This window comes from Colobus angolensis, unplaced genomic scaffold (genome assembly GCF_000951035.1).
Source record: "Colobus angolensis palliatus isolate OR3802 unplaced genomic scaffold, Cang.pa_1.0 Scaffold90, whole genome shotgun sequence".
Taxonomy (NCBI): domain Eukaryota; kingdom Metazoa; phylum Chordata; class Mammalia; order Primates; family Cercopithecidae; genus Colobus; species Colobus angolensis.
This window is the reverse complement of record NW_012122932.1, coordinates 5,075,523-5,089,280: the sequence shown is the minus strand read 5'-3', so window position 1 is coordinate 5,089,280 and position 13,758 is coordinate 5,075,523. Positions and strand designations below refer to the sequence as shown.

General features: G+C 36.8%; 1 protein-coding gene across 3 annotated transcripts in view; it reads left to right on the top strand.

Annotated features, from left to right (window-relative positions):
* DCTN4 (dynactin 4 (p62)) overlaps nt 1-13,758 on the top strand; it is a 50,414-nt gene that overhangs the window by 22,868 nt on the left and 13,788 nt on the right. For all 3 annotated transcript variants that reach the window (XM_011931602.1, XM_011931601.1, XM_011931603.1), the window contains 4 exons: nt 115-224; nt 7,583-7,656; nt 10,825-10,879; nt 12,237-12,344. In XM_011931602.1, coding sequence (XP_011786992.1) covers nt 115-224; nt 7,583-7,656; nt 10,825-10,879; nt 12,237-12,344 — 347 coding nt within the window. The remainder of the gene's footprint in view (nt 1-114; nt 225-7,582; nt 7,657-10,824; nt 10,880-12,236; nt 12,345-13,758) is intronic.

Sequence of the window (13,758 nt, the reverse complement as noted above, 5' to 3'; positions counted from 1 at the left end):
ACACTGTTCATACTTTCATTACATAAAAGTAATGCTTCGTGTAATTACTACTACATAAAAGTCTGATTTTGAAAGTCACCGTAAACTAAGCCTGTTTTCTGCCTTTCTTTCTAGTAACCACCCTTCAGCAGCGTCTGTTGCAGCCTGACTTCCAGCCAGTCTGTGCTTCACAGCTATATCCTCGCCACAAACATCTTCTGATCAAACGGTCCCTGCGCTGCCGTGTAAGTATTCCATTCTGTAGAATGGCCATTTGTACAAGAGGAAAGCAAAAACAAATGTGGTTGGTGTCTGACCAATGTCAAAACCTTTGGAATGTAGTAAATACAGAAAATACTTGTAGAGAACGTACTAATTGCCCAGGCACTATTTTAAATGCTTTCAATGTAAACAACTCTGTGAGGTAGGTACTACTGTTAAACCTGTTTTACAGATGTAGAAATGAAATATCTGAAGATTAGGTACATAGGGTTAACCCCTAAAAGAATAGTGAAAGAATGTATAACTTTTAGGCTAGTGTTCAGGCTCAGGGAGGACCAATAAAAAAATAATCCATTTAAAAGAAAGCAAGAAAAAAGAAAAATCAGCAAAATCCAGGCTCTGGTAATCTACAGAACAAATGACAGAGTTTCTTCAGTAAATAAATTGTAAAAACAAGATGGAAAGGAAACCTTTTGGATGAGTACTATCCAACAGAACTTTCTCTGGTAATGAAAGTATTGTGTGTCTGTACAGTCCCGCATGATAGCCACTAGGCACGTGTGGCTATTGAGCACATGAAATGTGATAGTGCAGCTGAGGTACTGAGTCAGTCTTTAATTTCATTTAAATAACCACATGTCACTGGTAGCCAATGTTATGTAATCATTCTCTAGATTAGAAGAGACTTAAAAGTTTACCAGCCAAACACAACATGTAGATTTTATGTAGATTCAGATTCAAACAAAACAGAAAGAAAGGGCCCAGGGGAGGAGGGAAGAAGGGAAAGACGAAAGAAGGAAAGAAAAATTTGTGAAATCTTTGAGAAAATAAACACTGGTAGGATTTTTGATGCTATTAAAGAACTATTGGGCAGGGCACAGTGAAACGCACTTGTAGTCCCAGCTACTCTGGAAGCTGAGGCAGGAGAATCCCTTGAGCCTGAGGAGTTTGAGACTATAGTGTGTGATGATCATGCCTGTGAGTAGCCACTGCACTCCAGCCTGGGCAACACAGTAAGACCCTGACTCTTTAAAAAATATATATATATTATTTTTTCTTTTTAGGAATAATGATAGTACTGTTTTTTGTTGTTTTGTTTTTTGTTTTGTTTTTTAATGTCTTTATCTTTTGGAGAAGACAAATATTTATGGAGGAAATGACATGATCTCTGATATTTGTTGCAAAATAATGAGGGACGAGGAATGGGTAAGAGTATAAATGAAACAAGATTGGCCATTGTTGCTAATTTTTGATAACAAGTTGCTGATTCTTTTTGTTTAGTTAACCTGGGAGCATAGATTCAAGTCCTGCATATATATTCCCACGTTGATAATTGTTGAAGTTGGGTGATGGGTACCTAGAGATTTGTAATACCATTCTATATTTTTGTACATGTTAGAAAATGTTTGTAATGAAAACCCTTTATGAAAAGAAAGAAAAAGAAGGGGCAAAGGAACATCAAATTGGTGGTTCAAATAGAAGACCTGGGCTCCTGCCTGTAATCACAACACTTTGAGAGACCAAGGCAGGAAGATCACTTGAGCTCAGGAGTTTGAGATCAGCCTAGGCAACATAGTGAGACCCTGTCTCTACCAAAACAAAAACAAAAAAAGCCAATGTGGTGGTTCATACCTGTAGTCCCAGCAAGTCGGGAGGCTGAGGCAGGAGAATTGCTTGAGCCCAGGAGGTTGAGGCTGCTGTGAGCAGTAATCACACCATTGCACTCCAGCCTGGGTGACAAAGCAAGACCCTGTCTGTTAAATTAAAAAAAAAAAAAGAGAGAGAATGTGTGTAGTAAGATAGTAGATTAAAATCCAGATGTATCAGTATTTACATTAAATACAGTGAACTAAATGCTCCCGTTAAAAGACAAACATTGGGCCAGGCGCGGTGGCTCACGCCTGTAATCCCAGCACTTTGGGAGGCCGAGACGGGCGGATCACGAGGTCAGGAGATCGAGACCATCCTGGCTAACACGGTGAAACCCCGTCTCTACTAAAAATACATTAAAAAAATCAGCCGGGCGCGGTGGCGGGCACCTGTAGTCCCAGCTACATGGGAGGCTGAGGCAGGAGAGTGGTGTGAACCTGGGAAGCGGAGCTTGCAGTGAGTGGAGATGGCGCCACTGCACTCCAGCCTGGGCGACAGAGCAAAACTCTGTCTCAAAAAAAAAAAAGACAGACATTGTCAGTCTGAATAATAAAGCAAATTGCAGTGACCCATCTATATGTTTATTATCCAGCCTGGGCGACAGAGCAAGACTCCGTCTCAAAAAAAAAAAAGACAGACATTGTCAGTCTGAATAATAAAGCAAATTGCAGTGACCCATCTATATGTTTATTACAAGAAGTGCAAACAGGAGAACTCAGAAAGGTTGAAAGTAGAGAGAAGTGGGAAAAATATTGAACAAACACTAATTTTTTTAAAAGAGGGATAATTTGTTTTAAAAAAAGATTCAATTTACGAAGAAGATACAACCATCTAAAGTCATACACACCGAAAAACAGACTCAAAATATATAAAGCGACATTTGAGAAAATTACATAAATGGACAAATCATTTTGGGAAATTTTGACATCTCTCAGTAACCTAGAGAACAAATAGATGAAAATCAGTAAGAATCTAGAACATTTGGAGAATTTAACTAGCAAACTTGACCAAATGAGCATATATAGACCCCTGTACGCAATATCTGCAGAATATTTGCACTCTTTCCAAGTGCATACAGAACACTTATAAAGGTTGACTATATACTGGGTTATTAGAAAGTAAGTATGAACATTTTTCAGAAGATGAATTTTTTTTTCAGTTAAAAGAAAGTTTTTATTAACAAGAAAAGATTTCTTTAAATCATATTTATACTTTAATAATAATACATAGACTAAGATGCTCGATAACACAAGGGTTTCTCTTTTGAACACTTTATTTCCATTTAGTACTCTTAAATATGTTTGCTTGTTGCATGTTTATATTTTAACAGGTAAAAGTTATGAATTACCAGGTATTTTGCTACCTAACTGCACTGGAAAATGAAAATTTATAGAATTTTATCATTGGATCAGAGTTTTAAAAATCAAAGGATAAGGATTTGTTTAAAATCTTTTAACATTAGGGCATTATACCTTTTTCGAAACAAATACAAATTGCAGAAATTATACAAGGCAATTTTTTATCAGATATCAATATTTAACTGCTTTATTTAGCTGAAATGTTATTTCAGTTGAAAAAACTATCTCCAGTTACAAAAAAAAAATCAGGAACTTTATTGGATTTAATCTGCTTTAGAAATGTCCTAAGAAGCCTTAAATACTTTAAGTAGAAAAAAAAATTTTAAATAGTATGTTATACTATTACTGTGGTTTATGTACATATATTAAATGGTCTCTTTTATAGGAAACATGACTGGAAGTTTATCACATTAAACACTGTAAAATTAAAGGCAAGAGCTAATTAACTTTTAGCAAAAGTACTCTGTATGCAACAGTTGCAAATATCAAAGCTGTTATTTAGCAGTTAATAATTGCCTGGTATAAAATATAAACAAGGTGCATTTACTGGATTGTTTTCAGTTTACAGCTGCCCTCAAATATCCCAGATAAGGATTTCTCATAAATTAAAGCTGCAGTACAATTCACTTAGTGGTTAGTTAGGCCAATCCTCCCCGCCATTATCCTTGTTCTTCCCCACCACCCCCAACCCCTGCAGTGGCACCATATTATTAAAAACATAAGTACCTGGGGTTTGTGCTTTAGATCAAGACATCATTTGCATAATTTCAAATGATAGACAACTTTTCATGTAAAAATGATGTGGTCACAGTTACTTCAAAAAGTAATTGTTTTCAAATAACCTGACATATCATACCTTAGCAATTACAAAACCATGATTTGGACACGTGGCATTTGTAAGGTAGACAAATGTGCACTGCTAAAAGATGTGAACAGCTGTTCTTCTGCTTAAGCTTAGAGTACTGTGAAACTTGGGTAATGACTTTATTTTTTCAGTTAGCATAACCAGCCCATGGTACAGTATACTAAATCACAAAGTGCAAATCCAAGGAAGGTAATACCTTTGCTAAGTTGCAGGATTTTGGCAAATCAATACAGGTCTCTTTAATATGATACAACCATATTTTTACAGGAATCATATATATAGTGATAATTTTCACTCCAAAAATATTTAAGTGCCAGCTGATATTATTAAAGACATTATAATGGTTTTTAATAGCAGAGCAAGTTATTTTATACAAATTAATGTATTTTAAACTACACAATATCTCTTTTTAAGTGAACTCCCTTGTGCAAGCTGTTAAGAGTATCCAGCTGCAGAGCAATGCATGTCTCGAGGAGGTGGCTTCGCTCGGTTGTGGGGTTGGTACAAAGCCAGGGAGAGTTCCAGTGTGTTGAAAAGCTTTAAAATTCTATTTTAAGGAGATTCATTGTCAGTACCCATTTCCAAGGACTTCTTTAAAAATTGTTAAATTTTCACGTAAATGCTGGAACCCTCAAAATTAGACAATGAATATTCAGACAACGTTCATTTCAGATGATCCCTTGTATTTAGAAGCCCTGCATCTTGTTGTTTTGATCAAAAGTCATATAGCCTTACACCAGCTTATATTTTAAAAAATTCTACCTAAAATGTAGGTTTGTTGGGAGACTGAGACAGGAGAATTGGTTGAACCCAGGAAGCGGAGGTTGCAGTGGGCCGAGATTACGCCATTGTACTTCCAGCCTGGGCAACAAGAGCAAAACTTGTCATTACAGGTTTTTTAAAATAACAAAATATATAGTCAGCTTGGAGAGACCTGGGGCACCCACACAATATTGTCTACCAAGTTTCATGATTGTTTCTTTGCACATGCTGCTGCTGCCATTGGAGTCCCTATGCTTTCTCTTGCTGAGGCTGTCATCTGGAAGATGAAATGATTAAAGTGTATTATTTGATCACAATGTAGTTAAGTTAGAAATCAGTAATTTCTTTATAGCAAAACTTACAGGATACAACTAAGGCCATGCTTAGCTATGCAGTATATATTAGAAAAGAAGAAATATTAAAAGATTAGTGACATCGGAATCCATTTGAAGAAGTTAGGGAAAAAAACAGCAAAGTCCAGAGAGCAGGCGTTAATAAATTAAGAAACCAACATAAAATACAATAAACTAAGATAAAATACAATAAATTAAGAAACCAATATAAAATACAAAAGAGCAACAGAATCAGAAGTTGATTTCTTAAAAAAGATTAGTGATAGAAATAGATATATATGAATTAAATTGATATAAATTTATATAAATATGGTTATGTAATGCACCATTAATATAGTAATGTCTACCAAAAGTAAAGTTACCTTTTGTCTCATCAACTTCACTTTTAGGATTCTACCTTGCACCTCCACAAATACAAACCAAAATATGCAGAGATTATGGTATATCCACACAATGAGTACTATAAATTTATTTAAAAGAATGCGTTAATATGGGATACATTTTTAAATGCAAAAAGCAAAGTGCATGGTAGGTATGCAACTTTTATATAAAAAAGGTGGGAAAGTACAAACGTACATATAAACAAAAGTGTGTCTATATATATGCAGACATAGACCCATGCATATGAGAAAATTTGTTATATGCTAAATATGGCATTGTAGATCACTGGGGAAAGAATAGGCTATTACATTTTGCTAGGTCAAGTGATTATACGGAAGAAAATAAAATTGGGTTGCTACCTCACCCTACACAGAAGTTAATTTCAGGAATGTTGGAAATTTGAAGAGCCAAACTTCTAGAAGAAAATACAGGAAAATACCTTCATGACTTCTGGGTAGGGGAATGTTTCATAAGTAAGACAGAAAAGCACAAACTATAATGTAAAGTTACATATTTTACTTCATTAAAAGTAAAACTTGTACCCTCATGCCAAAGAAAACCCATAAAGAAATGAAAAGATAAGCTGTAGACTGAGAAAAATAGTTTGCAAGGTATATTATTAACAATAGATTAATATCTAGAATATGTAAAGAACTTCAGCGAATCAGCAAGGAAATAAAAATAACCAGCAGATCCTCACATTTAAGTTATGGCAGAGGAAATCCCAATAGCCAATAAATACGAAGGATATTCAGATTTATACACTAATCAGGGAAATGTATGTTAAAACTGCAATGAGAAAACGAAAAATTAAAATAACTGCAATGGAATATCATTTCATAATCATCATATTAGTCAGTTATATTGCAGTATCCTTTAAAATAGCAAATGCATACACCCTTTGATCTACTCTTAGGAAATTGTCTTACAAATACTTAGACACTTAGGAAATAGATTAATGTACTAGAACTCTCATTGCTGCATTACTTACAGTAGCAAAATAATGGAAACATCCTGAATGTCCATCATTTTCTATCTTATGTAAGTTTTAGAAATTGTTACAGTGGGACACAGAGGCTCCTCTATATGTACTGAAATGGAATTAATTCCAAGATAGAGTAAATGAAAAAAGCAAGAGAATAAATATAAAATGTTCCCCTTTTGTGTTATTGTGAAAAAAGCAATGTGATGTATGCTTGTACTTTTATGTGCATAGGCTATCTGGGGAGAGGAACAAGGGGACAGACAGATAATGGGTAATCTTTACACTGGACACCTTTTTTGTACTGCTAAAAAAAAAATTTAACCAGGTTTATGTAGTATGTATTTAAGAAAGTAGTAAATAATTATTACTGTCCCAGTGCAGTGGCTCATGCCTGTAATCCCAGCACTTTGGGAGGCCAAAGCAGAAAGATTACTTGAGCCCAGGAGTTGGAGGCTGTCGTGAGCTTTGATTGTGCCACTGCACTCCAGCCTGGGTGGCAGAGTGATACCCTATCTCAAAAATAATCATTGTTACTGTACTTTAAAGCATGGGATCTGGAATTTTACTACCTGGATTTAAATCACAGTGTCCATTATTATTGGCTCTATGAAGTTGCGCAGGTTATTTACCCTTCCTGTATACCATTTTAATCATCTATAATATGGCAACCTTAATATAATACGCATACCTAGCTCATAAAGTTGATGTGATACTTAAATCCAGTTAAACTAGTGAGCATGTTGTTTTGCACATACAGTAAGTACTCAGTATGTGTTAGTTATTTTAGTAGTTTTTAAGTACCACAGAGGTATAATAATATTGGATAGTGTGGTTGCACATATCAGGAAGTGCAAACATCTTTTATAAACTTTGGTTGCTATACACTATTTCAAAAACATATGGTCTTATATCAGAATAAAACAAAACAAAATTCTCGTAAATGCTATCCTTCTGAATTTAGCAGCTCTATGGATCAACAAAGTGTGGTGTTGTCTTCTGATACATCTTGTATTTGTTTTCTTTTTAGAAATGTGAACATAATTTGAGCAAGCCAGAATTTAACCCAACATCAATCAAATTCAAAATCCAACTGGTTGCTGTGTGAGTATTTTGGGATTGGTGTTTTCAGTTACTGTTTTGAGTTATTTTAGTTTATTCTTCTTCCCCAGTGTGAAGTGTGTTTACTCTTGGCCCCCCAAAAAAATAATAATAATTACATCAAAATCATCTTGACATTCTTTTCCAGTTTAGGTTTTGAATTTAGTTACATGCCACGAAGTTTAAGATAAATAGATTCAGGGGTATTGGGATCAGGGACACAGTGGCCCAGTATGATCTGGGGCAACAAGGTATGTTGATTATTTGGTGGAAAGTCACTAGTCATCGTTACAAATTACAAAGTGAGTTTGGGAATAATCCTTCAAACACTTAAAAAATAATAAAGTATATAGCTGATTGAAGAGTATCCCTGTAACAATGTTCATTTTACTTACCTGTGTTATAACACTTCATTGGCTGGGATGAAAGTGATTAAGTTAGTGTTAACTCTCTGGGACTTGTGAGTGGGAGAGAATTTTGTGTATAAAAACTACCTATCACGCTATCTGAATGGTCCTAATTAGAGACAAATACTGCCACTTAAAACTTACCCAGTGTTCATCTAATTAAATGTAAACTTTTCGTGTCTCATCATACTTTTCTAATACATACATTATTTAAATTACGTGTCAAACAAAAATATTTTCAAAAATTAGGAAAGTATTGTCTAGCTTTCGAGTAAGAGAGCCCTTCTTTAGCAAGGCAGGAAACCCAGAAGCCATTAAAGAAAAGAAACACCTTTGACCTTAGGAAAAAGAAATAGTGGTTATAAAAGATGAAATTAAAGCCAGGTTCAGTGGCTCACACTTGTGATCCCAGCGCTTTGGAAGCCTGTCAGGAGGATCACTTGAGCCCATGAGTTGAAGACCAGCCTGGACAACGTAGTAAGACCTCATCTCTACAAAAAAATTTTAAAATGAGCCAGGTGCAGTGGCATGCACCTGTAGTCCTAGCTACTTGGGAGGCTGAGGTGAGAGGACCCCTTGAGCCCAGAAAGTCGAGGCTGCAGTGAGCTATGATTGTGCCACAGCACTCCAGCCTAGACAATGGAGCAGGACTCTCTCTCTTAAGGAAAAAAAATTTTAAAAGACAAAATTAGCAACAAAGTCCTGAGACAAATAGTAAAGCAAGAAAGAATATTTGGCAGTCGTGACAAACTAAAGTTTAATATCCCAGGCATAGAGAATTCCCAGAAATTGAAAAGATAAAAATAGGAAGGCAGTAAAGCGGAATGTGGAACAAGGGATTTGGACAGGTAGCTTATGGAAGAGGAATTTCAAATGGCCAGAAGATACACTGTATATGGAAAGAAACCAAGACTCGATAGGAAAAGTTTTAAAAAGTAATTAGCATCTAGTACTTATGAGAAGGTGGGTAAACACATTTTTGCACACATTGTTGGTAGAATCTTGAATTGCTAGTCTTTTTGGAGAGTGGTCTGGAAATATCAAAACAAATTACATAAACCTTTTAACCCAACAGTACTATTTCAGGAATGTATTCTGTAGAAACAAAAGTGCCAATATATAAAGATACATTTCCAAAGGTGAGTATTAGAATATTTTAATGGCAAAAAACTGCAAACAGTTTAACCAACAGTTAATCAGTGTCAAACTGATTAACCATTAACAAGGAAATAGTTGGTTAAATTGAGATAACTTGTACTGTAGAATATTATGCAGCAATTAAAAATAAGTATTAGGAAACAAAAAGGTTGGGAAGTGCATGTCTGGTGAGTTAAGAGGAGCTAGGAGGGCCAGGTAGAGGGTCTATCACTTACTGTTTTTGTCTAAACTTATTTCCCTCCTCTCTGAAATAGGAATAATGCCTTCTTCTTGGGGTTCTTGAAAAGAACCAAATGAGTAATTATGTTTGCAAATGCCTTGTAACTCAAAATATGTTCACTTTCCTAACTATTCTTATTTAATACATGATTGGTTAGGAATAGAGAAACCTACAGAAATGGCACATGTGAAGTCTGGCATGAACTCCTTTCTTACTTAAGAATTATACTCATTACAGAAACCCTGAATGGCAGCCTGTGCTTAGTATCAATTTCTTAAGCTTGCTTTGAGAAGTTTTTTTTCTGACATCATTTTAGAATTGCCTGGCTCTCTTACTACAGATTCTCTGAGGCCAGGTGTTTGCTTCATGCCTGTAATCTCAACACTTGGAGAGGCCAAGGCAGGAGGATTGCTTGAGCCTTAGGAGTTCAAGCCCAGCCTGGCAGCATAGTGAGTCCTCATTTGTATAAAAAATGAAAAATTAGCTGAGCATGGTGGCACACACATGTACTCCCAGGTACTTGGGAGGCTGAGGTGGGACTAACTTGAGCCTGGGAGGTCGAGGCTATAGTGAATCATGATTGTGCCATTACAGTGCAGCCTGGGTGACAGCAAGACCCTGTCTCAAAAAAAAATAAATATATATATATATATATATACACATACATGCGCGCACACACACACAGATGCTCTGGTATCAAACCTCAGACCTACTGAATTCAAATTCTTAGAATTGGGGTCCTTACATTTCTTTTTATTGTTGTTGCTTTTGTGTGTGTATGTATTTGTTTTTTTGAGATTCAGGAAGACAAAAGTTTCTTAAATTCCTGTTAATTTGCTCAGGTAATCCTGCTGGTCACCATGAAAAATAGCTCGTTTAAAGTTTAAATATCTGATTCTAAGATGTACTTTTTCCCCCACTTTTAGTGTTTCTGCAATAGATTTTGTATTACGTTAATGTATGCACAATAATTAACATTTATGTGAGCTTTGTTCCAAGCATTTTTCAAAGCATTTTTGCATGTATTCTTCACAATAACCTCAAGTGATAGATACCATTATTTTCCTCATTTTAGAATTAGGAAAACCAAGGCACAAGGAGATAAATATCTTGTCTTAGTCGTTACAAAGCAGTATCTTGATATATACATGCTAATCTGGGACCTGGGCAGTTTAAAATAGAAATATACATAAGATTTCAGAAAGAAGTCATACCAGTTTGGTCTTATGTCTTAAGTTCTTACTGTGATGATATGGTTCATTAAAATTATTTTTCTCTGATATGTTCTGATTAACATGAAATCCTTTATGTACTGCACAGCTTTAAAAAATAATAATAATTTTAAGAGACTCCAGTGAACATTAATGCATTTTTTTTTATGCATAGCAATTACATTCCAGAAGTGAGAATCATGTCAATTCCCAACCTTCGCTACATGAAGGTTAGTACCTTGCTCATTTACAGGAAGAAAAAGGATTGATCAATGATGTGTGTGTATGTGTATGTGGGTGGCTGTGTGTGTATTTGGCACAGGATCCAGAGAGCAAGGGATAGAAAAGAAGACAGTTTGGGATAATAAAGACTTTAAATTTATTGACACTGAGATCCTTGACAACAACATCTTTGATGAAAAGTAGGGAGAAGGAGCAGAGTGCACATTATGTCAAGGTGAAATTCTGGGTGGGGAAAAGAAAGGGGAGAATGATGGATCCCACAGGCATCTTTTGTTCTTCTCCAGCCTAGAGATTCTCCTCGATCTCCTGTATGTTATGTTTCGGGTACAAGGAATCAGTTAGATTTCCAGATTTCCAGATTTCCATACCACAGCCCTTCTCTTCCTCGGAGTCCTCATCTACTCCCCTTTTCCAGACACACGCCCAGTGAATTGTAGAATATTCTGCAGCAACCTCTTTAACTCTTTCCTTTCATGCTGCTCCTGAAAACACAAATGTTTATCATATGGTCTTTCATTTGAAAGATTTGTTTTGCTTATCTAGAGAGAGTACCAAACAAGGACAAATTATCACCATTCAAGAAGTCTTAAAAAGTTTTTATAAGGTTGGGCATGCTGGCTTATACCTGTAATCCCAGCACTTTGGGAGGCCAAGATAAGTAGATTGCGTGGGCCCAGGAGGTCAAGACCAGCCTGATCAACATGGGGAAACCTTATCTCTGCAAAAAATACAAAACACTTGCCAGGTGTGGTGGCACATACCTGTGGTTCCAGCTACTCAGGAGGCTGAGATGGAAGGATCACCTGAGCCCAGGAGGTCGAGGCTGCAGTGAGCCATGATCACACCACTGCACTCCAGCCTGGGCAACAGAGTGAGACCTTGTCTCAAAAATAAACAAATAAATAAAAATTTTAAAAAGTTTTTGTAGTCTTGGTGTGCCGTTTTTGCTCTGTTAATGCATCTGACTGGCCTGTGACTCCCATATTTTATTTATGAGGGCCTCCTTTTCAGTTCTTAAATGGCAGCCTGGGTGAGACAAGAGTTTTAACTTTAAACAATCACTTAGATAATGAGCATTCCTCAGAATTTTTGCATCTAGTAACTGGCCCTTTCAGTGGAATCTGTCCCATTTCCTTAGTGAAATAGCAACTCCAGAGAGTATTTGGTCTAACATATAGATAATAGAACAGGGATCGGTAAGCATGTAGAGAATACAGTGATGTAGAGGTGTAAGTGGGCGTCATTGCTCAGGAGTAATGGGGGGGAATGGTAATTTTGCGAAATACTTGGTGTAGCAGCTAAGAAAGTGGTGAATGTCTGAGATATGTGTTTCCTGTTCTCCAGGAGAGCCAGGTCCTCCTGACTCTTACAAATCCAGTTGAGAACCTCACCCATGTGACTCTCTTGGAGTGTGAGGAGGGGGACCCTGATGATATCAACAGCACTGCTAAGGTAGGAGCATTTTGCCTCAGCCTGACTGACCCTCACTTTCCCTGGAGTGTCCTCATTTGACCTGGCTTAAAAGACTCCGCACTCTCTCCTTTCCACATCTAGCCAGCACGTTCTTTTGATTCCACCTCCTAAATTTTTTTACTTTATCCTGAAACACACTGCCCTATTTGAAGGCCTCATCGTTTCTTACCTGGACTGTGACAATAACTTCCTAACTGACCTTGCTATTTTTATACCACCACCTCCATTTCAACCCATTTCTTCTCTGTTGCCACCAGGGTGATACTTCTGAAATCTAACTCTTTGCATGCTGGTCATTTAGCATTGCTCTTGACTGAGATGAAGTCCAGATTTTTGGCATAGCATAAGAGCTCCTTAATGACTACTTCTCTCTGTTCGTCCAGTGTGATCTTCCTTCAAATCCTCAAATTTAGCATTCCCTGAATCATACATATTAGTGGTTGTGATCCAGACAGATCCAATGGGTTATAAACTTTGATGCTAGAGAATTGTGTATGCTATTCGTTTTACCTAGAATGCCTCCTTCCTATTCTGACTCCTCTAACATACATGCGCCTTCAGTCTCTCAGCCTCATACATTCATTCTTCAACACTTGTGAAGTATCATTTCCTTTTAGAAATGATACGTTTAAAATCATTTAGAAGCTGGTATGCCTCCTCTAGATTCCTCTACCTTACAAAGAATATACATAACATAGCACTAACTAGGCTTGGCATGGTGGCTCACGCCTGTAATTCTAGCACTTTGGGAGGCCGAGGCGAGTGGAGCACCTGAGGTTAGGAATTCAAGAGCAGCCTGGCCAACATGGTGAAACCTGTCTCTACTAAAATACAAAAATTAGCTGGGTGTGATGGCAGGTGCCTGCAATCCCAGCCACTGGGGAGGCTGAGACGGGAGAATCGCTTGAACCCAGGAGACAGTGGTTGCAGTGAGCCGAGATCATGTCACTGCACTCCAGCCTGGGCAGCTGAGCGAGACTACATCTCAGAAAAAAAAAAGCACTAACTAAATACTAAAGTGGGTGATTTTGACTCTCAGTGTGAGTTGAATGGATGTAATATGGCCTCTTTATATTTTGCTACTTCTAGTACTTGAAATTTTAGAGCCTTTCTCTCTAGATCGTTGATTACTGATTCATAATTCAGCTTCATATTTATAATAAAAATGGTTTAAAAGGATGCCTATATCTTTAGTTGTTATTCAAATATTATTAGAGAATTTCTGTCCTCTTTTTCTTTTTTTGTTTTTTCCTGCTTTTTAATGATTTCACTTACAAGCATCACCTCCAAAGACTTTTTTTTTTTTTTGAGACGGAGTCTCGCTCTGTAGCCCAAGCTGGAGTGCAGTGGCGCGATCTCGGCTCACTGCAAGCTCCGCCTCCCGGGTTCATGC